The sequence below is a fragment of the Oncorhynchus kisutch genome, linkage group LG26 (genome assembly GCF_002021735.2).
Source record: "Oncorhynchus kisutch isolate 150728-3 linkage group LG26, Okis_V2, whole genome shotgun sequence".
Classification (NCBI taxonomy): Eukaryota; Metazoa; Chordata; class Actinopteri; order Salmoniformes; family Salmonidae; genus Oncorhynchus; species Oncorhynchus kisutch.
In genome coordinates, this window is record NC_034199.2 from 550174 (window position 1) to 575517 (window position 25344).

At 42.1% G+C, this 25344-nt stretch overlaps 1 protein-coding gene across 8 annotated transcripts in view; it reads right to left on the reverse strand.

The window, feature by feature from the left end:
• Positions 1 to 25344, reverse strand: part of LOC109871121 (LIM domain only protein 7) — a 113104-nt gene that overhangs the window by 23589 nt on the left and 64171 nt on the right. For 7 of the 8 annotated variants that reach the window (XM_031805673.1, XM_031805672.1, XM_031805679.1 and 4 more), the window contains 9 exons: positions 20153 to 20267; positions 17221 to 17357; positions 14977 to 15927; positions 9741 to 10046; positions 8835 to 8949; positions 3424 to 3585; positions 2206 to 2393; positions 1877 to 1940; positions 1397 to 1456 (listed from right to left, as the gene is read on the reverse strand). In XM_031805673.1, coding sequence (XP_031661533.1) covers positions 1397 to 1456; positions 1877 to 1940; positions 2206 to 2393; positions 3424 to 3585; positions 8835 to 8949; positions 9741 to 10046; positions 14977 to 15291 — 1210 coding nt within the window. In that variant the 5' untranslated portion in view covers positions 15292 to 15927; positions 17221 to 17357; positions 20153 to 20267. The remainder of the gene's footprint in view (positions 1 to 1396; positions 1457 to 1876; positions 1941 to 2205; positions 2394 to 3423; positions 3586 to 8834; positions 8950 to 9740; positions 10047 to 14976; positions 15928 to 17220; positions 17358 to 20152; positions 20268 to 25344) is intronic. The other variant, XM_031805676.1, reaches the window with a different exon arrangement.

The window sequence follows — 25344 nt, forward strand, 5'->3', positions numbered from 1 at the left end:
TCAACAAGCTTCATGAGGTAGTCACCTGGAATGCATTTCAATTAACAGGTGTGCCTTGTTAAAAGTTAAATAGTGGAATTTCTTTCCTTCTTAATGTGTTTGAGCCAATCAGTTGTGTTGTGACAAGGTAGGGTTGGTATACAGAAGATAGCCCTATTTGGTAAAAGACCAAGTCCATATTAATGCAAGAACAGCTCAAATAAGCAAAGAGAAACGACAGTCCATCATTATCTTAAGTCATGAAGGTCACTCAATTTTGAAAATGTCAAGAACTTTGAAAGTAAAACATCAAGCGCTATGATGAAACTGGCTCTCATGAGGACAGTCACAGGAAAGGAAGACCCAGAGTTACCTCTGCTGCAGAGGATAAGTTCATTAGAGTTACCAGCCTCAGAAATTGCAGCCCAAATAAATGCTTCACAGAGTTCAATTAACAGACACATCTCAACTGTTCAGAGGAGACTGTGTGAAATCAGGCCTTCATGGTCAAATTTCTGCAAAGAAATAACTATTAAAGGACACCAATAATAAGAAGAGACTTACTTGGGCCAAGAAAACGAGCAATGGACATTAGAAGGGTGGAAATCTGTCCTATGGTCTGATGAGTCCAAGATTTTTGGTTCCAACCGCTACGTCTTTGTGAGACGTAGTTCCCACCATAAAGCATGGAGGAGGAGGTGTGATGGTGCTTTGCTGGTGACACTGTCAGTTATTTATTTAGAATTAAAAGGCACACTTAACCAGCATGGCTACCACAGCATTCTGCAGCGATATGCCATCCTATCTGGTTTGCGCTTAGTGGGACTATCATTTGTTTTCAACAGGACAATGAGCCAACCCTCCTCCAGGCTGTGTAAGGGCTATTTGACCAAGAAGGAGAGTGATTGAGTGCTGCATCAGATGACCTAGCCTCAACAATCACGCAACCTGAACCCAATTGAGATGGTTTGGGATGAGTTGGACCGCAGAGTGAAGGAAAAGCAGCCAACAAGTGCTCAGCATATATGGGAACTCCTTAAAGACTGTTGGAAAAGCATTCCAGGTGAAGCTGGTTGAGAGAATGCCAAGAGTATGCAAAGCTGCCATCAATGCAAACATGCAGTCAGAAAAACAAAAAAAGCAGCGGGCCCAACACGGAGCCCTGGGGAACTGCTGAGTATTCAACATTTTTCTCTCAACCTTCCTGTAATCATCTAAATTTAAAAAACAATTGATCATAATGATTAGGTTAAGTCATAGTTGAGCCAAAAACCTTTATACCAGGTAGGTCCATAGGAGAACCACTGGGATAGAGAGAAAGAGATGGAAGCCCAGAGCACCCAGCCTCCTGATAGTAACACAGACTATTGATAATAACCCGTCACCAACACCAGGGAACAGTCAGGGCCTTTTTTACCTTGTTCAAAAAACTCTGACCTCCGTTTTAAGTTTTTCAAAGATATGGGTTCTACAGACTCTACGTGAGAGATGGAGAAATCAGAACAGGAACACAGAGTGTAAGGGAGGAGCTGGGAGAGAAACATTGAAGTAATAGCTTCTACAGTTTCATGGCATTGGTAACATCTATCAAAATCTACATTATCCTCCACTGAAAACATGACAATTTCATTAAGATTACGTCGTCACACTCAAAATAAAAACAAATTTATATAAGCTCAGGCCAGCTCTTTCCAAAATGCTCACAAACATATCCATCATTATAAGCAAACAGAACATCATAATATCATCAGTACATAATTGAGCAATGAGCATTTCACCATCATAAACACATACAGTCCCAAAGAGAGAATGTTGTCACTGCTTTCTCAAGCTTGTTGATGTTAATAAAGGCTAGTCATAAACACTCTGGTTAGTATGTCTGCTCTATGCTCTTTACCTTTGTTTTTCATGGTCACCGTCTTGTCACGGGAACCTCCATTCACTCCAATGGATGCCACATCCTGCAACAAGATGAAGGAAAAGCTTGTTGAGAACTGTTTGGGGTTTAATCAATACATGTTATTAAATGTGATCATGCAACTAACAAAAAATCAACTGTTTTTTGCAATTATGTCCTATATCAATGCCCTTACAAACCGTTTCACAACATATTTGCAACTTTGTGATAATGCAATATCTTATCTGGGAATTTGTGAGTGAGATAAGAAAGCTAACAAGAAACACTTGAACACTATCAACACCATGAGGTCTTCGTGTAAAACTCACAATGATTTGTTGGATGGCGATTTCCTTGGTGGTTTCTATGGATCCCTGAGATGTGAAAGCCAAGCTGGTGGTTGAGTTAACCGTGGCTGTGTTGGGGGAACCTATAAGTGTTGGATGATGATTCATACTGGTCAGATTGATGGTCTTATGGCTTTTGCACGGCAGGGAAGGTAGGTCTCTGTCCCAGTCTGAACATCGCAGACACATGACAATGGCAAAGAATCAAAGGGGGGGTGTGTGTGAGAGAGAGTGAAAGACAATGTCTGTGTGTAAGAGAGAGTATGTGTGTGTGCGTGAAAGCACAATATTAGGAAAGGTACTTTAAAAGTACTACTATGCAACTATAGGACAAAGTACAGACGTTACAGCTTGGAAGGGAAAATAAGATTGTTTTGTTATTCTAAAGAACAGCGGGAGGATTTAGAAACCACCTTCCCAACCCATGCACAATCTACAAACCCCTAGGATTTACCAACAGGCTTACACGCTCTCCTGCAAAAGTGTCTATTATGCAACGTAATAGACTGATTAATGTTTCGGTGGTGTAATCGTGTTATAATAGCATGTGTAAGCCTGTTGGGGAAAACATACTGTAAATAGGGAAGACAGAAAAAGACAGATAAACATTCAGAAACAAACACACACAAACAGACAGACAGAGAAGGGAAGAAATAAACAGAAGTACTGAAACACAGGCAGACGAAAAGTAAAACAGACCGACAGACAAAACTGAGCTCCCATATCACTAACTAAAAGGTTATCCTTAAGGACCTCAGCCACCCAAGCCACGGTCTGTTCACTCTGCTACCATCTAGCAGACAGAGACGGTACAGGTGCATCAGAGCCGGGACTGAGAAACAGCTTCTATCACCAGGCCATTAGACTGTTGAACAGCCATCACTAACGGCTACCTGCCCGGTACTCTGTCCTGCACCTTGAGACTAATGCCCCATGTATATACTGTAGAGACATTGAACACAGGAGAGACTAGAAAACTATTGAGACAATGAAATTATAATTAAACTGCCATGAAATAATTGAGCACAACAATTTACTGACCAATTCAATGTGTCACAATAGTTTACCAACACAACAAACAAAAAACAACACTGACACTAAAAATACAAATTCTCGACGTGCCTCAAACCAACAACCACACACAGACATTTGCACGCACACACATGCCCGCACATTCTCTCTCTCCAGTCGTCTACTCACTGTTCCTGCCGTGGCGACGTATGTCCATGGTGAGGCTGCCCTGCTGCAAGGCCTGCTCTGTGCTGCTCTTCCACTCGCCATAGCTCATCTCTGCCACCCTGTGCCCGCTCACCGCCAGCACCTCATCTCCAACCTGCAGTTGGCACAGCTCCGCTGGGCTGCCTGGGGGGCACAGAGATGGGCAGGGAGGTCAGATAGACAGGGTTCTGATATAGATAATGTAATGTGGAGGGCACAGGGGGTGGAGGACAGGTTTCAGAGTAGCAATGTAGAGTTCAAGATAAGGGTAAGATGTCACAATAGAAAGACATGCCGAGAAAAGAATTTGCAGAAACTCGTTACTAAAGACGGAGTCATCTATGATTCTCCGAATAATATTTTGAGGCAGATGTTCTCTTTTCCGTCTCATCCTCTCCCCACTGAAGGAAGATTATGGTGAGGAATTCTTTCCAAATAATATAAAAAAATGGAAAATTAACAAAATGTACAGAAAGATCAGTGCGAAGGCCAAATTACAGAAGAATAACTTTTTGAGGCAATTAAGGTTATTAAATCCTTTCACCAGGACTTGATGGCATACCGGTAGAGGTATATCAAGTATTTTTTGATATACTAAAAGCTCCATTACTAGATTGTTTTAACTACTCCTATAGAAATGGTAGTCTGTCAGGTACTCAGCAGGAAGGTCTGATTTCTCTATTATTAAAATAGGACCCAGATGGTAAATATAAAGACCCAGTCTATCTAAAAAACTGGAGGCCCCTTACACTTCAATGTTGTGATGCAAAAATACTAGCGAAATGCATAGCTCTCAGAATTAAAAGGGTTTTACCAGGTTGTGTTCATCCTGATCAGACAGGTTTTTTACATGGACGATACATTGGAAATAATATACGACAACTACTAGAAATAATAAAACATAATGAAACAAGAAGCCAGGAATGGTATTTATAGCGGATTTTGAAAAGGCATTTGATTAAGTAAGACTGGATTTTATTTATAAATGCCAGGATTTTTTCAATTTCGGTAATTCTCTTATAAAATGGGTAAAAATAATGTATAGCAACCCCAAGTGTAATATAGAAAATAACGGCTACTTCTCAGAGAGTTTTGAATTGTCAAGAGGAGTTAAACAAGGGTGTCCGCTGTCACCATGTCTATTCGTTATGGCCATCGAAATGCTAGCTACTAAAATCAGATTACAACATTAGAGGATTAGAAATCCAAGGCTTAAGAACAGTGTCCATGTATGCCGATGACTCAAGTTTTATATTAAGTCCGCAAGCTAGATCCCTGCAATGTCTCATTGAAGATCTAGATAACTTTACTGTACTCTCTGGACTAAAACCTAATTATGATAAGTGTACAATATTACGTATTGGATCTTTCAAAAATACAACAACTTTTACATTTCTCTGCAGTTTACCTATAAAATGGGCTGATGGTGAAGTAGACATACTCAGTATTCATATCACAAAAGATATAAATAAGCTCTCCACAATGAATTTCAATTAAAAAACTTGTAAAAATAGACAAGATCCTGCAACCATGGAGAGGTCTCTTTATGTAAAAATTTCCCTGATTAACTACTTAGTCATATCTCAGTTTACTCACTTACTTATGGCGCTGCCTACTCCTGATTATTTGTTTTTCAAATTATTTGAGCAAAGAATATTTCACTTTGTCTGGGACGCTAAACCAGACATAATAAAACGTGCCTATCTATATAATGAATATGATTTGGGTGGGTTGAGATTATGAAATATAAAAGCACTAAACCTCTCTCTAAAAGCTTCACTCATTCAAAAGTTTTATTTTAACCCTAAATAGTTCTCAAGTAGATTAATCAGAAAAGCTCATCCATTGTTTAAAAATTCCCTTTTTGCCTTTGTGCAGATTGCCATGTCTCATTTTCAATTAACTGAAAATGATATACTTTGAAGAAAGTATCTCTCTTTTTCAAACAAGCATTGCAAAGCTGGCTACAATTTCAATTTCACCCCCTGAAAAGATAGAACAAATATTACAACACATATTATGGCTGAACTCAAATGTGTTGGTTGATAAAACACCTGCATTTATGGGAAAGATGTTTTAAAGGGTATTTTGTTCTTAGATGATATTGTATATCGGAATGGTAGAGTTATGTCCTTCATGGAGTTACCAAGAGTACAACCAATTGATTACAGCATTACCCCAAAAATGGAGGAGGCAGGTGGCAGCGGGAGAAGGTAGGGAACTGGTCTGTCTGCCCAATATAAAGGATCAAAACTGGCAGAGGAATAAAAATAGCATAAATAGGAAAGTATACCAGTTTCATTTGAGGACCAGGATGTTGACAACTGTACCATACAGATTGCAAAATAGTTGGGAAGAGATTTTTGATGTACCGATTCCATGGTACAGGGTGTATGAATTGATATATAAAACAACGCAAGATTCAAGACTTAGTGCTTTTCAGCTAAAATGATTTTATAGAATTTTTGCCACCAACAAAATGTTGAATATTTGGGGCTTAAAATCATCGAAGCTCTGCAGATTTTGTTGTGAGGATACAGAATCAATAGACCATTTATTTTGGTATTGCCCTCAGGTAGCCTGTTTCTGGTCTCAGGTTCAGAAATGGCTGAAAATGCATAGCATTGATCTAAAATTGACCCTAGAAATAGTACTGTTAGGAGATCTGGAGAGACCAGGTCAGTCAATTACTTATATACTAATACTCTTAGTAAAAGTATTCATCTTCAACTTGCAACCTGTGGATTCTATTCAATTAGATAGATTGAAATTGTTTCCTAAACATCACAGCATAGTTGAAAGATATGTGTTGTGTAAAAACCCAAAGTGGGTGGCCAGCAGAGATAGGTGGGATGTGTGTGAGATAGAATGATGGTCAAAGATAAAAGTACAAATAAGTCTAAATCAAACATAACAAAAAGTATGTTTGCGTGACACTGAGGGACAGTGTTTTTACAACTAATGCTGGTTTGCCTGAGGCTGATGCAGTGCATGTTTTTGTACACATGCATATACACACACTCTCATTCAAATAAACACATACAAGAACACACACATACATGTAATAGTGCCAGACATGCACACAAACATATACAGTTGGCATTGCTGTTATGATTTTAGTTGTCCTTGATGTCCTTTGATTTAAATGGATTATTTAGTTTTTTAATGTTTTTCCATTGATGTTTTCTTCTGTCTTTTCCTTTTTTCTCTTTAGTTCATTCTCTTGGTTGTTGGTGTATTGGGGGGTTCTTGAGGGTGGGGAATGGAATTACCTGTATTTTAGATTTTTCTTATTGGGGGGGGGGGGGGGGGGGACTGTGGGAGGGGTCTCGAATGGTTGAGGGACAGCTATTGGGGAACTGTGGGGGGATCTTGGAGGGTTCGGGTTCACATTTTTTGGCCTGGTGGTAGATCGGTCAACGTGCCCTTGAGCAGGGCATTGACCCTGGATGCTTCTGTGTGTCGCTCTGAATGGGAATCTGTTGGATGACTGGTATGATGTAGTTGTTGAGCGGCTTCACTGCAAGTATATTGTATGTTTAGAATATTCAATACATTAATTTACATGATATGTTTTTATAAAACACATGCCCGAGATAGGACAAGGCAATGATTGCAATAAACCAACTCAATTATTTAGTGGCTTCTGCTTCTTGTCTCCTTCCCTCATCTGCACTGATGGGGTGGTATGACAACAGGTGACAGCTACTCCCGTAGCAAATTAGGGCAAACCTAACCTACAGTATAAGCATGAATGCGAACATCACCATTACCATAACTAGAAACAGCGATTCCACCATTTTGTGCACAGAGTGGCATCAGTACCTTTTTCTTAACAGTGGTGCAGCGATAGCCAAGTGATTCCTTAGTACATATATATAGGCTAGAGAGAGACAGGACCAGCAGATCTGACCCAGATAGAGGCTGCCCTACATAAGGCCTGTCACATGCTCTGTTACTTGGTCCCATCGGGTCCTACTAGCTCATGAACTGAAGAACACCAGCAGTGCCTGACTGAAATACAGGGCTCATTGTAATGGCTGGAATAGAATCAAATCAATGGTATCAAATCTGTCATGTCGAATAGGATAAAACTGTCCATCCAGGATGGACATTTTTTATTTGGCATCACCTTACATTAAAAGGATCACATACACATACATTCTCACATCACACACATTTGAACTAGTCAGTCCATTATACTGCATAGACTAAAAACAGAGGACATTGATACATTCACTCACAACTGACCTCTGCCCCAACTGCACTGGATGTTATAAGTACATTTGGGGCGTCAGGGTAGCCTAGCGGTGAGAGTGTTGGGCTAGTAACCGAAAGGTTGCAAGATCGAATCCCCGACCTGACAAGGTACAAATCTGTCATTCTGCCCCTGAACAAGGCAGTTAACCCACTGTTCCTAGGCCATCATTGAAAGTAAGAATTTGTTCTTAACTGACTTGCCTAGTTAAATAAAGGTACAATTAAAAAATAACTGTTGTCGTGTCACAACTGTTGAATGTCATGTTGTAAAATTACCCAAAATTTGAATAGTTACTTGCCTGATATTACTGTACGTTCCTTTCGTTGTTGTAAGTGCCCTTTTTAATGTCGTAGACTTCCTCCATTCCCCCTCATGGAGATCCCCTGCCCCCTTACCTCTTCCCTGTCTACTGTACTCATGTCAAAGTCTGTCTTTAAGTAAAGTAATATGTATTTCTAAAATATCTATTGTTTATGCAAATACAGTGGTTAACTGTTCTTTATTTCCTACCCTCAGAGGTACAGTATTGTTTGTCACTGTTTTTGTCATCTTGTGAACTTGGTCAGCTGAATCTCTGAAAGCTTTCTGACATACAACAGTGCTATCCAGTGTGTCTGATCTGAGAAGTCATTTTGGTGTGCTTGTTAATGCGTGTCATTTATCTGTCAAACAAGCAAACCTAATTACTTTAAGCTTTTTTAAACTTTGCTTGTTCTTTATATGTTTCTGTGTACGGTTTCCCTTTTATGGACCTATAACCTGTCTAATGTTACAATTGTAATAAAGCATGTATATGTTTGCTAAGGTGTTGTCTGGTCCATTGCATTGCTCAGAACTGTTGACCCAACTCAATAGGTGGTCTGTCATGAACCGGTGTCTTATGTTCTGGTTGAGGTGTTCCCCTCATTAAACAGTAACTGGCATAGTCTGGTCTGCCATTTTAGCTAACCCTAGTCAGCAGGTGTTACTACAACACACTAGTCATGTCCACAAAACACTATAGTGAATTCTAAAGATACTTCAGTCATGTCTGCAAAAACACTACAGTATATAATGTGGAAGTTGTGTGTGTGTGTGTGTGTGTGTGTGTGTGTGTGTGTGTGTGTGTGTGTGTGTGTGTGTGTGTGTTTACCTGGTTGGATGGAGGTGACGTGTGCTCCAGTGGAGTCCCACTCAGTCTGGAAGCCAAAGTCTCGACTGCTGTTGGGCTTCTGGTTGAGACTGATCCGCATGTCAGCGTAGCTCTCCTACACAACACACAAACACACTCATTAAGAATGTTAGGCTGTGTTCCAAGCCAGGGAACTGATAACATTTGGTCTTCACTATGAATTATTAATTGCAGTCTGACAATGGCAAGCATCACTCCTACTGTCTCTCGCACTAGCTGCATAGAAGGGCTGGGAATTGCCCGAGACCTCACGATATTGCCAAAACAATACGATATATTGTAAAAAATATCTTGATACGTAACTATTCCCCCCCACATCACTACTACATAGTACAGTATGCATGCAGTATCCAGTGTAAATCGTAGTCACTCACTCAAGTTTGCTCTGAAAAATACTTATCTGCCTAATCAGGTTTTTTCCTGGCTAGTGGCGTGGCAATGGGCGCAGTCGGCGCGGATGAATTAGTTTGAACATTTTAGAGGCCCCCCATCTTCATGTTTAAAACATAAAACTTTAAGCCAATCTCCAGAAATTCTACACATTCCGCCATGTATCTGAGAGAACATTTAGCAATTTTAAATATAATTTCCTGCAAATCTATGCATTTTGCCATGGCTAATGCTGTGTTATTTTGCTCAAACTTAATTTAAAAAACAATACTGTTAAATTCATTGTTTAGGGAATTTTTGATTCCCCTGACTGTTTAGGTTTATTTTGGTGTTCTCAAAGATTATATTATAAAAAAATATATAGGCCATCATATTTTTTCGACATACTTTATATTTGGTTTAAGTTGTTTAAGTTTAGTTCAGTGTTTTTTTTTTTTTTGGGGGGGGGGCTTGATAGCAACCAAAATCTAAGCCTACCTTGTTTGCGTCCTTTGCAGGTACAGGACTGACCGGGGCTGAGGAGGCCACTTTCGGGAGCTGGGGTGCAGTGAAAGGACTCCTGGCCTGAGGAGGGACAGGAGAGGGGGCCAGGGTAGGGACCAGTGTGGGGTTCACTCCCCTTACCCTCTCTCTCTTTTCTTCTTCCACCTCCTCTTCCTCTCCTCCACTGCTGTTGGCAGAGTTGGAGTGGGAACGTGCCTCGTCCTCGGAGGTCATGACCTGGCTATAGCGGCTGGGGGCCGACGACTTCTGGGTGACATCCATCTCGCCGTTCACACTTTTCTGAGGAGTCAATATTTATATGGTTAACAAGGAGCCTAAATTTACAGATCCTTCAGACCTTTTACAGCCTTTAAAAAATATATTACATAGAAATGTTGTGTCACTGGCCTACAATACCCCATAACGTCAAAGGGGAATTGTGTTTTTAGAATTTTTTACAAATTAATTCAAAATGAAAAGTTGAAATGTCTACAGTCAATAAGCACTCAATCCCTGTGTTATGGAAAGCCTAAATACTGTAAGTTCAGGAATAAAACATTGTTTAATAAGTCACATAAGTTGCATAGACTCATTCTGTGTGCAATTATAGTGTTTAAAATGGTTTTTGAATGACTATTTCATTTGTGTACCACACACATACAATTATCTGTAAGGTCTCTCAGTTGAGCAGTGAAATTATAAACAGACTCAACTACAAACACCAAGGTTTTCCAATGCCTCACAAAGGAGGGCACAAATTGGGAAATGGGTCAAAAGAAAAAGCTGACAATGAATATCCCTTTGAGCACGGTGAAGTTACTAATTACACTTTGGATGGGGTATCAATATACCCAGTCACTACAAAGACACAGGCAGCCTTCCTAACTCAGTTGCCCGAGAGAAAGCAAACCACTCAAGTATTTCACCATGAGGCCATTGGTGACTGACAGAGTTTAATGGCTGTGATAGGAGAAAACTGAGGATGGATCAACAACATTGTAGTTACTCCACAATACTAACATAAATGACAGAGTGAGAAGAAGGAAGTCTGTACAGAATACAAATATTCCCAAACATGCATCCTGTTCGCAACAAGGCAGTAAAAAGTAAAACTGCATAAAATGTGTCCTGAATTCAAAGCGTTGAGCAAATCCAACATCACTCTTCATGTTTTCAAGCATGGTGGTGGCTGTATCATGCTATGGGTATGGTTGTCATAGGCAATGACTAGGGAGTTTTTTAGGTTAAAAAGGAATAGAGCACAGGTGGACTCCAATCAAGTTGTAGGAACACGTCAAGGATGATCAATGGAAACTGGATGCACCTGAGCTCAACTTCAAATCTCATATCAAAGGGTCTGAATACTTATGTAAATATGGTATTTCTGTTTTCCATATTTAATTAATTTGCAAAAATGTCTAAAAACCTGTTTCGCTTTGTCATTATGGGGCATTGTGTGTAGATTAAGGCTGTAACGTAACAAAATTTGGAAAAAGTCAAGTGGCCTGAATACTTCCCGAAGGTTACCTTCAGATGAGTCCCGTGACACTTTTGGGTGAGGAAAAACGGCATTGTGTTAATGAGAGTCTCCCATTTCCATAGAGTGGTCATAATAGTTTGTAGGCCAAACCGTTCGGATGCTACAGTCATTTTTGCATTGAGACCAATTTTCGGGATATTTCATGGTCTGACAAACCGCTCTAGCTCTGCCACCTTTCACCGCAAATGTGGAAGTGCGACATTGGCAGATGCGGTGGATTGAGATGCATCCCTGCAAAAAATGGATATCTCTAGCATAAACTGTCAGAGCGGCAGGTAGCCTAGTGGTTAGCGCGTTGGGCCAATGGCTATGGACAGAGTTGTGGATTAAACATTGACAGTATATCCCCACGCTCAACAAGAATGGCACCTCAAGTATGTTGACACATCTACACTGACATCACCCCAGTATACTGGAGCAAGACGGAAATGCAAAGATACTGACCAGGCCAAAGACATTACAAGAGCTATTTTGTACATTTTTTGCAGTCTTTGGTTTATAGCCGGGGATATGCGCCTGGTGGAAGTGCTCCAGCCACTTTACAAACGTCCCCTGTGCAGCCACTTCAGCAAACAGGCAGTACTCGCTCTATATAAGCAAGCCAAAGTTTTCCAAAAATTGTTGCGCTTACTCAAAGGCCCATTGCAGTCAAAAACATGATTTCATAGTGCTTTATATATCTTTCCACACTATGCGTTTGAAATAATACTGTGAAATTGTGAAAATTATGTTAATGTCCTTTTAGCATAAGACCTGTTTTAAAAGACCCCCTGAAATTTCTGCCTGTTTTGACGGGATTTGGCTTGTCTGGTGACAACACCAGGTGGTAAATTAGTTAGACCAATAAGAAACCGCTATGCCAATGAAAGCTAGTTTACAGTTTTCCCCTTCCCACTCAGACCAGACAATCCTGGAAAAGTTCTTGCTTGAGAAATTGCCCTATTATATATATATTTTTTTTTACCATTTTACTTTAAAACAAATCACAGTAAGGTACTTAATTGTTACCCATAAATGATTTGATATAGAGATAAAAACATCTGCATTGGATCTTTAACAGTGACAGCCCACATTAGCCCGGAGTACCATGCTAGACACATCCCTTTTATGAGAGTCACAAGTTTGCATCTGGCACTGAAGAATGCAGGGTCATGGTGTGTTTGTAACCAAGTGGGAAGTGGGAATTTAACACATACGACTGGGACAAATCCACTTCAACAGCCCTCAAACTGGTAATTACTAGTGGAAAACTCATCTATTCCTGAGTCGCACCGTTTCCTCAGTGCGACTGAGGAAACGGCCTCTAGAACAGCATTTGACAGGTAAATGCAACAACACATTATTAACAGTGTAATTATTACATTTCCTATATGTTATCGCAAAAAGAATGAATTGGTAGTGTTTATGAAGGTCTTAGGTAATATTAGAACACTATTTTTTTTTAAATAACAATAGCATTTCCATGATTTTGTTACTGTAGGCTATAATAAATAAAACACACAACAACAAAAAACAAGACTTCTAGTGTTTAATATATTGTATTCATAGACTGTCTTTGTTACAACTATGAAACAGAAAGCATACATATTGGAAAAATTGTAACAGCTTATTTTTACAACGACAAAATACAAAAAATACCTCAACCACCAAGCCGCAAGACATGCTGTCAAATGCCGAAAACATCATTATAAGCGTCAAGTGTGATTGATGGTGAAAATCAGCACAAAAACAATAATGGTATTATGAATATAAGTGTCGGTATGACAACAGTAAAATAAGTCAATTATTTATACATCGAATACCAGGGTGAATTTGTTGGTTTTCAGGCGTCGCGCTTTCGTTTCTTGTCATCCAAACGGAGGTAACACATGATCTTTCTGAACTGACATGGTTTCTCCAAAGAAATATATCCCCATACATGTCTGACCAGAAGCTCTACATATCACATGCTCTTTCCACCGAATCCTCCATGGGCAATCTTCCATGGACATTGAAATGAACGCTTCCAGCTCATCAACAAATAGATCCCAGGCAGTGTCTCCTTGCTCCCTTTGCGCCTCAGCCACAGTCCCTGATGTGCTGTCCATGACACAAACAAGGAAAGCTGGTGAGTGCGTCGCTGATGTTGTTTTTTACTTGAGACATAGGGAGCTCTCTCAGTGATGACACTTTGTCATGGCTTTTTCTATCTAAAGGGTGCCGTTCCTTCCTCTCTCGATGTTTCATATGGCGGTGGCGCGGGAACCTGCTTAGTGCGCATTGTTCTATATATTTGCGGTTTAGGCCCCCGAGGTGTAGGCTCAGGAAAGCCCCCGAGATGTAAGTTCAGAAAAGCTCCTGAGGTGTAGGCTCAGAAAAGCCCCTGAGGTGTAGGCTCAGAAAAGCCCCTGAGGTGTAGGCTCAGAAAAGCCCCCGAGGAGTAGGCTCAGAAAAATAAGAAGAATTTGAGATGTTGATTAATTTCTTCCCCACCATCAGCATCATTTTCATTCGGATTGTTGTAGCAGCGCTAACACAGCATGTGCATCCATTCGTCTTGGCCTTCTTGCCATTGTAAATTACGCATGCTCTCACTGTCTACTCTAAGTAGGCCACTTACTTAATAATCTGTTGTTTCATGTGTGAAATTAGTTTAGGTTCAGTTTCTAAGCAAATCTCGGGGTGATTATTAACTGGGCATGGCACCTTCCACTGTCGGGAGAAGGAGCGAAGGAGGGGCAAAATGACATGCCCTTCTATTACTGGTTATAACTCAAGTTCTATTTGTGATATTTAGATTCTAGCAACGGCAGTGTGTTTTATAGACTTACTAACGAAAAGTCAAGGAAGGAGGAGGGCATGACTTAAATGGCAGAGTAATATTTTTTTTACATTCCCGTGCAGTCAAATTGCCTGCTTTAGCAGTTGTAGTGTTAATGTGTTTTTTTACATTCCCGTGCAGTCAAAATTCCTGCTTTAGAAGTTGTAGTGTTAATGTGTTTTTTTATGCATGATAGCTGTACGTTTAGTTTGTGGTTGACACAGCTTGTTGGCCATTAATCAATCTGCTTTTCTCAACGAGTTCAAATAACATGAATTCATCCGACTGGTATTTAAGACTTCACAACTGGTCAATTCCGCCCTCCCACATGGTTACAAATGCAGCATCAGAGTGGAAACTTGTGAGGCCCAAAATAACAATCCGGTCACAAAAGACAATGCAAGGAACATTGTGAATGGCAGTTAATTTTAAAGTGTACCAAAACTGAACCGTGACCCCAAAACCGCAAAACATACCGAACCGTGGGTTTGGTGAACTGTTACTCCCCTAAGGTACACAGATCAGGCTAGTTGGTGTGAGCAACTACTACATTGGAAATAGACCACAATGCAACAAACAACACAACTTTCTTACAGTCTTAGGTCATGTTCATTATGCACCAAATGGAGGAAAACAGTCAAACAGGAAACGATTATCTGGACTCTAATAAGAAACTGACATTTTCGTTTTTTGTTGCAACATTTGTTTTATGTTGCGTGTCCTAATGAACATGACCCAGTACACAGCCATTGAAGTATATCACCCAACTCCTCTAGTCTAGATGTCCTAAAAAGCTATTTCTGCAGAGAGCAGTCCTGATGTAACAAACAACTACACACACAGACAAAACTGGAAGGTGTGGTAATATTACAGTATACTACAGTACTCACGGTGTAGGCGCGTGGCAGCGATGCGATGCAGGTGGACTGGCTCCCGAAGGGCCGTGGCGTGATGACAGAGGTGAGGCGAGCACTATCCGATTTCATGTAGCTCCTGGGGAGAGAGGCAGAAACCCGAGACACACTGGGAGGCACAGGCTTTTGCTCCATTGCCACCGAGTTGTACAGTGGCTGTAGTTTGTACAGAGAACCACCACCAGTGGAAGTGGTCACTTCTTCAGCCACCTTGCCTGCCCACGGGCGCCTGGGCTCGGGTAGTTTTGGGAGGAAGCTAGGGGTGGTGGTGGTGTTGGAGGTCTCCTCCATCTTGGCTGCGCTGGTGTACCGCAAGGCCGGGCTTGGGGCTCTCTCCGAGGGGGTCGGGGCTCTCTCCGAGGGGGTCGGGGCTCTCTCCGAGGGGGTCGGGGCTCTCTCCGAGGGGTCGGGGCTCTCTCCGAGGGGGTCGGGGCTCTCTCCGAGGGGGTCGGGGCTCTCTCCGAGGGGGTCGGGGCTCTCTCCGAGGGGGTCGGGGCTCTCTCCGAGGGGGTCGGGGCTCTCTCCGAGGGGGTCGGGGCTCTCTCCGAGGGGGTCGGGGCTCTCTCCGAGGGGGTCGGGGCTCTCTCCGAGGGGGTCGGAACGTAGCGGTTGTAGTTGGAGGTACGACCGATGGTGGTAGTGTTGTTTGTGATGTCGCTACCTGAACCGGAGGGACGGTCACTACTATTGCTCATGTCACCCCTGAAGGGTGAGTAGGCCCTGTCGGTGGCTGTGGTGGGGACGGGGTCCTCCTCTCTCGGGTGGGGCACGGAGGGGGGTGTGGGACTGGGGCGCTCAACGGGGGTGTAGGGATAGTCGATGGTGTAGCTCCTGGGGGGGAGGGTACGGGTTTGGAGGACTGGAGCGGAGTCTTCAAACACGTCCTGGTCCAGGGCGGCGAGGGAGTTGAGACGACTGCCGATGGAGCTGTGGGAATGGAAGAGAGAGAGGGATGGAGGAAAAAGGGAGGACAGTGAAGGAGAGAGGGAAGAGAGCGAGGGAGAGAGAGAGGGGAAGGGGAGAGAGGGGAAAGGGATTACGAGGTATAATGCGTGAGAGAGAGAAAGAGAGAGAGAAGAGAGGAAGCGAGGATGGGTAAAAAAATAGGTGAAAGGTGGATGAAGGTTGAAAGGGACACAGGGCAAAATAAAACAAAGAGGGGGTAGAGGGGAGTCAGGATTAAAGCCACGATTATACTACACTTTCACACTTAGCAGAGAGACAATTATTGACTAACAGTCTCTCAGGGCAAAAGTCTCCACAAAAGTCTGTGTACAACACAAGACTTTGTATGGTCCTGTATCTGTGCCTGCATTTTCATCGACACATGTGTGTTGGTGCAATCAGTACATATACAGTAAGAGGACAGTTTTGAGTGAGAGTGAATACTCACGTCTAAAAATACTGATGAGAATTCTGATGACAAAATACTTAAAACGTAGTAAAACATCTACAACCAATGAATGATGTTTCTAATTGTCTGTAAAAATGGAAGGACGTGTTCCTTGTAGGAGCATGGCTAGTCCAAATGTCATTTGGTATCTGTGTGTTAAAAGCATAAAGAGAGCATAGTAACTACAAACAGGCAGGATTTGTCCTTGAGGGTGTCTACTCTAGCAGCATATTTTTCAGTCATTGTGAGGATTCCTTCTTACATTCAGTCAATCTGCACCTTGCCATTTGTACTAATATGTACTGTCCTAGAGCAGGGTCAAATACACCTCAAATCTTTGAAAGTATTCAAGTTGTGCTTGATTTTGGCTTGGAGTTTGCCCTTGTACCAGGTAAACCAAAACTGCACCGTCAAGGACATATTTCATTAACACCTTGAGGATTGTGAACCAGTGACTTTTCGGTTGCTGGCCCAATGCTCTTAACCACTAGGCTATCTGCCACCTTTAATTACATAGGTTATTGTTAGATGATTGCTAATCAACATGGTAATTGGCATCATCTTGCCAGACAGTTTTGTCACATTAACAATGTAGTTTCCTGCAGCACATGGATTTAAAAAAAGGAACTGTTTCATGTCCAGACCTGTATGTATTCAACCTAGGTGTGGTATCTACCTGTCCCCACTGTCATGTTCATAATGCACCAAATGGAAGAACAGGGAGGGACTGCCTGAACATGGAGGGATCAACTCAACACGTCCAGTAAGAAACCCTCATTTGAACGTATTGACCCTGGTGTCTACCTGTCCTCAGGTGTCACTCTTACCTCCGGATGGACCTCAGGAAACCACCGCTCCCTCCTCCGCTGCTCTCTGTGGTCTGCTCAATCTGCTCCCTCTCCTCTTTCTTCTTCACAATATCAGAGTTGACGCTCTTGCGACGGTTCTTCCACTTGGTGAGGTCCTGTGGAGATTAAATGCATGCTAGAGACCAGCTTTGAAATGTTCATCTTGGAAAAGCCCATGTGACACAGTTAAATCCTCTAACGGATGGCCAGGAAGGCTAGTGTAAACGTGGTTAGCTGCAGATTATAGAGCGAGAGAAAGAGAAAGGACTAAATTCTGAGAAAGTGTCCTATTTGTGTGAGTTTAGCTCCTCCTGACTCTGGTCCCCTGTGTATTGGGCCCGTGTGTGACCTAAATGCTGTGTTAAGACACCATGTTATCACGCCACTGATAGACATACACTACAGGTCAAAAGTTGTAGAAAACCTACTCATTCAAGGGTTTCTCTTTATTTTTTACTATTTTCTACATTGTAGAATAATAGTGAAGACATCAAAACTATGAAATAACACACATATGGAATCATGTAGTAACCAAAAAAAGTGTTAAACAAATCCAAATATATTTATATTTCAGATTCTTCAAATAGCCACCCTTTGCCTTGACAACTTTGCACACTCTTGGCATTCTCTCAACCAGCTTCACCTGGAATGCTTTTCCAATAGTCTTGAAGGAGTTTCCACATATGCTGAGCACTTGTTGGCTGCTTTTCCTTCACCCCTAGTGTGACTCATCCTAAACCATCTCAATTGGGTTGAGGTTGGGGGATTGTGGAGGCCAGGTCATCTAATGAAGCACTCCATCACTCTCCTTCTTTGCAAAATAGCTCTTACACAGCCTGGAGGTGTGTTGGATCATTGTCCTGTTGAAAAACAAATGATAGTCCCACTAAGCGAAAACCAGATGGGATGGCGTATCGCTGCAGAATGCTGTGGTAGCCATGATGGTTAAGTGTGGATTCTAAATAAATCACAGACAGTGTAACAAACAAAGCACCCCCCACACCATAAAACCTCCTCCTCCATGCTTTATGGTGGGAAATACATATGAAGAGATCATCCGTTAACCCACACCATGTCTCACAAAGACACAGCGGTTGGAACCAAAAATCTCAAATTTGGACTCCAGACCAAAGGACATTTTCCACTGGTCTAATGCTCGTGTTTCTTGACCCAAGCAAGTCTCTTCTTCTTATTGGTGTCCTTTAGTAGTGGTTTCTTTGCAGCAATTCGACCATGAAGGCCTGATTCAGAGTCTCCTCTGAACAGTTGATGTTGAGATGTGTCTGTTACTTGAACTGTGAAGCATTTATTTGGGCTGGTAACTCTAATAACCTCCGAGAGGTAACTCTGGGTCTTCCTTTCCTCTGTCGAACCTCATGAGAGCCAGTTTCATCATAGCGCTTGATGGTTTTTGCGACCGCACTTGAAGAAACTTTGAAAGTTCTTGACATTTTCCAGTTTGACTGACCTTCATGTCTTAACGTAATGATGGACTGTCGTTTCTCTTTGCTTATTTGAGCTGTTCTTGCCATAATATGGACTTGGTCTTTTACCAAATAGGGATATCTTCTGTATACCACTGCTACCTTGTCACATCACAACTGATTGGCTCAAATGCATTGAGAAAGGAAAGAAATTCCACAAATGTACTTAAGAATGCACACCTGTTAATTGAAAGGCATTCCAGGTGACTACCTCATGAAGATGGTTGAGAGAATGCCAAGAGTGTGCAAAGGTGTCTATTTGAAGAATCTCAAATATAAAATATAATTTAATACTTTTTTGTTTACTGCATGATTTCATATGTGGTATTTCATAGTTTTGAACTCTTCACTTTTATTCTACAATGTAGAAAATAGTAAAAATAAAGACAAACCCATAAATGAGTAGGTGTAAGAATGATGCCTTGACCAATAACACGCACTCATATACTGCATGTTGTAGGAGTTTGTGGAATAATTACACTAATTAAATTTAGTTAGACACGGTGGAACATTCTGGAATGACCTTGCAAGATTGGTAATCTTTCCCAGAATATTGTCTTGGTGTTATAAGCGTTTAGTTGCCACTGCAGGCCTGAGTGTATACTCAAATGAGGAAATATAGATCTAAAAGTAGGATGAGATATTATGTGGTGATCCTTAATACACAATCTCAGCTGTGCCTCCTTCAATGAAGACATTTAACGAGGGCAGTGATGTTTAAACAATTGTTTGTCTTCTCCTGAGCTCTCTCTCGCTCTCTCCACCTTTACAAAACACATTCTCCTTTCACCACACTGGGCCAAAATAGCTGTTCTCTTCAGATTTCCGTTCTCCCCATATCAAATACTTACTAGACTTATCTATCACATGTTGCTACTTGTTGACAGGTGGGATGGCTTTGACTTGTGTACTAATTTCAGACAAGGACACAATAACCATGGCCTATATATTGACATGATTGAAGACACTACAATTGGTGATGATTAAACAGGCCTAGCTCATCAATTTGTTATGTCTTGATTATTATATTAGGGAGGGTTTAAGTCAAGTGTAACAGCTTTTGGGGTGAATGTGTGCGACCCCTGGTGGTAAGTGGACATGTGGGGCATACAGGGTTCATTTGGCACCAAACCTAACCAAAGGGCTAACACATGGAGGGACTAGCAGGGGTGTATCCATTAGTGTACACTGTCGAAAAACGCTTTGCAAGGGAAAATGTATTGCAACCAAAACGAGGGTTTCTATTGGACAAATAGAGGTAGGTCCCTCCCAGTTTCATCCTGTTTGGTTCCTAGTGAATACACCCCAGGATTTCCTAATCCAATAATAAACACACATTTTTATTTAGCATTACAAAACATTTTGTTACATTATGCCTACTGAACACAGCCCAGGTGTGTGGTGGTTGCAGGTATATATACACTCACATCCTGCCACTGGTCCTCGTTCTCCTTGACCTGCTCTCTGATCTTCTGTAGTTCCTCTTGGCATACCTGCTTCAGTGCTGCCTGGTCCACTGCAAGGTCTGTCATTGATTTGCTCCTACACACCGCCAGGGAAGAGGGTTTAAAGGTTTGGGTTCAGTGTCAACTCAGTTACAGGCATTGGACCACCAGCGAGGAGCATACACCTACTGTGCACAAGACTGATGTTAGTCATAAAGTAGACTATAAATGTATGCATCAAATCCACTCCAATCCCAGAATGCTGGGACACTTGCATTCCTTCACACTAACATGAGCTATAGTGAAATAAGGTCATGACCTGATGCTCACCAATAATTGTTTATCTGCCTACGTAACAGACTACTGTGCAAATTGGTATGTCAACAGGACATACCAATCAGAAATGTGCTCAAAATGTGTAGCAAAAATGTTAAACTAAATCTCAATTAAATTAACTGTGATTTTCAACTGCAACATACTTTTAAACAATGTGTTTTTATTGTAAGTACACAGTAAACCAACACCATTTCAAGGTTCAACATTCATTAATAATAATGAAAGAAAAACATCTACTTAACACTATTAAGACTAAAAAGTATCACAAACAACACGTATGTTGTATTAGTACACGTAACAACATGTATTAGTAAGCAAACATATAAACAACAGTTGAGTCACAAAACACAAGCTAATGTGGTTTTAGGCTAATGGGTTAGAAAACACAAGCTAATGCAGTTTTAGGCTAAGGGGTTAGAAAACACAAGCTAATGCGGTTTTAGGCTGATGGGTTAGAAAACACAAGCTAATGCAGTTTTAGGCTAAGGGGTTAGAAAACACAAGCTAATGCGGTTTTAGGCTGATGGGTTAGAAAACACAAGCTAATGCGGTATGAGGTTAGAAAAAACAAGCTGTATATCTCAGCCATCCCTTTCATACAAAAAAAGCTTTCGAAGTTGACTTGGCCAAAAACATTCACTCTGTTTGACTTACCTGGAAACTTCTGAATCATAATGCTATAAATATATCTTTCTGTTACACAAAACCAACCTATTACGGCAGTCTACAACCTGTGCTTCAACAATTATAACTCTTAGCTGTACATAACACACAGTATGTTTGATTGGATGACAGCATATTGGTATTGTGTGTACAATCCTCTCACTCCACTTTGTTGCTTTGTCAATAGAGATTTGTGGAGCTTGCTGTGTCCCACCCCCCTTGGCTTGGCCCTACATCACTCAATCCCCAGCAATGTGTCAGTGTCAGCGTATAGCAGTCAGCCAGCGAGTGAGGGCGCTAGTAAACGAGAGCAGCAACACAAAGGCAAAAGCGGAGATTAAGCGACCATGCCACATTCCTTGGAACAGACATAGTCAACTCACCCGTCGTTAGCAACGGCACGCTTTTGGAGCAGTCTAGGAGAACCAGAGAAGAGAACCACACAGACAAAAATGTCACATTTGGGCCAGACTTCTTTTCCCTATTCTGGGAGTAAGTAGAGGTAAAGTGATTCCTAACCACTGTCTGGTGTTCTTCTCTCACTCTAATGGTTAATGTTAGGATTGGTGGTAAAGTAAGCTGTGTTAAGGGATGGCTAGTGCCACTCTACTTTCTCCTGGGGTTTTGGTTTCCTTTTTGTTGAAGGTGGCTTTGTATCACAGCTAAAGTATCCCCTTCCTTTGACCTGCTAGGTAGGTAGGTAGGTAGGTAGGTAGGTGTGTGTGTGTGTGTGTGTGTGTGTAACTGAAAACTCTACAGGAGTTTAACATGATCCAGATGCCTCAGACACATTTTAAATCTCTCCTTGTCCCAGTCAGTAATCCCAACATGTTTCAAGCTGACCACCATTGTCCCTGTTCCCATGAACTCAGAGGAAACCTGACTTAACGACTCCCGACCTGTAGCACTCACATCTGTAATTATGAAGTGTTTTGGAAGGCTGGTTATGACACACATCACCATCCCAGACACCCTGGACCCACTCCAATTCGCCCCAACAGATCCACAGATGATGCAATCTTAATTGCACTTCACACTGCCCTCTCCCACCTGAACAAGAGTGGAAATAACTACAGTGGAGCTCCAAAAGTAGACAAAAAGACAGTGAAAATGCTGTTGTTTTGGCTCTGTACTCTAGCACTTTCTATTTGAAATGATGCAATGACTATGAGGTTAAAGTACAGACTGTGTAACTTCAATTTGACGCTATGGTCATCCATATCAGCTGAACTGTTTAGAAATAACATCACTTTTTGTACATAGTCCCCCTATTTTAGGGGACCAAAAGTATTGGGACAAATTCACTTGTATGTCTATTAAAGTAGTCAAAAATGTAGAATTTGGAACCATATTCCTAGCACGCAATGAAAACATCAAGCATGTGACTCTACAAACTTGTTGGATGCATTTGGTGTTTGTTTTGGTTGTGTTTCAGATGATTTTGTGCCCAATAGATATTAATGGTAAATAATATATTGTGTCATTTGAGTAACTTTTATTGTAGATAAGAACAGAATATCTTTCTAAACACTTCTACATTAATGTGGATGCTACTGTTACATTCCTCAGCTAGAAAAACAAAATGTCGCTCAAACAGAAGAGGGAACAAACAAAGAGTCACTAACCAAGATCAAAACATACTTTTGGCCTTGTAGTTAATGTGAGAAGGTTGTTCATAGACTACAGCTCAGTGTTCAGCACCATAGTCCCCTCCAAGTTCATTACCAATCTAGGGACCCTGGGACTGAATACCTCTGCAACTGGATCCTGGACTTCCTGCAATGACCCTATTTTGCACTGACTATGACACTCTCACACAAAACCCACACACATTCACTGTACACGCACACACACACATCATATGCTGCTGCTACTCTGTTTTTTATTCTTATACTTTTATATATACATTTTTCTTTACATAGTTGAATGTGCTGACAACAAAATCACACAATGATCAATGGAAATCAAATTTATCAACCCATGGATTTGGAGTCACACTCAAAATTAAAGTGGAAAACCACACTACAGGTTGATCCAACTTTGATGTAATGTCCTTAAAACAAGTCAAAATGAAGCTCAGTAGTGTGTGGCCTCCACGTGCCTGTATGACCTCCCTACAACGCCTGGGCATGCTCCTGATGAGGTGGCGGATGGTCTCCTGAGGGATCTCCTCCCAGACCTGGACTAAAGCATCCGCCAACTCCTGGACAGTCTGTGGTGCAACGTGGCGTTGGTGGATGGAGCGAGACATGATGTCCCAGATGTGCTCAATTGGATTCAGGTCTGGGGAACGGGCGGGCCAGTCCATAGCATCAATGCCTTCCTCTTGCAGGAACTGCTGACACACTCCAGCCACATGAGGTCTAGCATTGTCTTGCATTAGGAGGAACCCAGGGCTAACCGCACCAGCATATGGTCTCACAAGGGGTCTGAGGATCTCATCTCGGTACCTAATGGCAGTCAGGCTACCTCTGGCGAGCACATGGAGGGCTGTGCGGCCCCCCAAAGAAATGCCACCCCACACCATGACTGGCCCACCGCCAAACTGGTCATGCTGGAGGATGTTGCAGGCAGCAGAACGTTCTCCACGGCGTCTCCAGACTGTCACGTCTGTCACATGTGCTCAGTGTGAACCTGCTTTCATCTGTGAAGAGCACAGGGTGCCAGTGGCGAATTTGCCATTCTTGGTGTTCTCTGGCAAATGAAAAACGTCCTGCACGGTGTTGGGCTGTAAGCACAACCCCCACCTGTGGACGTCGGGCCCTCATACCACCCTCATGGAGTCTGTTTCTGACCGTTTGAGCAGACACATGCACATTTGTGGCCTGCTGGAGGTCATTTTGCAGGGCTCTGGCAGTGCTCCTCCTGCTCCTCCTTGCACAAAGGCGGAGGTAGCGGTCCTGCTGCTGGGTTGTTGCCCTCCTACGGCCTCCTCCACATCTCCTGATGTACTGGCCTGTCTCCTGGTAGCGCCTCCATGATCTGGACACTACGCTGACAGACACAGCAAACCTTCTTGCCACAGCTCGCATTGACGTGCCATCCTGGATGAGCTGCACTACCTGAGCCACTTGTGTGGGTTGTAGACTTCGTCTCATGCTACCACTAGAGTGAAAGCACCGCAAGCATTCAAAAGCGACCAAAACATCAGCCAGGAAGCATAGGAACTGAGAAGTGGTCTGTGGTCACCACCTGCAGAACCACTCCTTTATTGGGGGTGTCTTGCTAATTGCCTATAATTGCCACCTGTTGTCTATTCCATTTGCACAACAGTATGTGAAATGTATTGTCAATCAGTGTTGCTTCCTAAGTGGACAGTTTGATTTCACAGAAGTGTGATTGACTTGGAGTTACATTGTGTTGTTTCAGTGTTCCCTTTATTTTTTTGAGCAGTGTATATTCTGAAGCCTAGTCCCCTTACCCTACCTTTATGTACATATTTACTTGAAATACCTCATAGTCTGGCACATTGATATGGTACTGGTAGTCACTGTATATAGCTTCATTCTTATGTACAGGATTACTATTATAAAATGTGTTACTCTACATCGTTGGGAAGGGCTCATAAGCAAGCATTTCATAGTAAAGTCTATACCTGTTCTATTTGGCGCATGTGACAAATAAAATTGGATTTGATTTTAAATGGATAGTTTTTTGTGAGTGTGTGTCAGACATAAATGCTGTGTGTGTGTTAGTGATAAGGAACGTGTATGTGTGTTTGTGAGGGTGTGTACACGGAATGTGTTTTCACGTGGCCATAGACTCAAGATGGCAACAACTTTCATCCCATCACACAGCATTGGGGAATTTCATGTTTTCATGTCTTCCTGCAGTGCATCTCCTCCTCATGGACTGCACCAGATTTGCCAGTTCTTGCTGTGAGATGTTACCCCACTCTTCCACCAAGGCACCTGCAAGTTTCCAGACATTTTGGGGGGGAATGGCCCAAGCCCTCACCCTCCGATCCAACAGGTCCCAGGCGTGCTCAATGGGATTGAGATCCGGGCTCTTCGCTGCCATGGCAGAACACTGACATTCCTGTATTGCAGGAAATCACGCACAGAACGAGCAGTATGGCTGGTGGCATTGTCATGCTGGAGGGTCATGTCAGGATGAGTCTGCAGGAAGGGTACCACATGAGGGAGGAGGATGTCTTCCCTGTAACGCACAGCGTT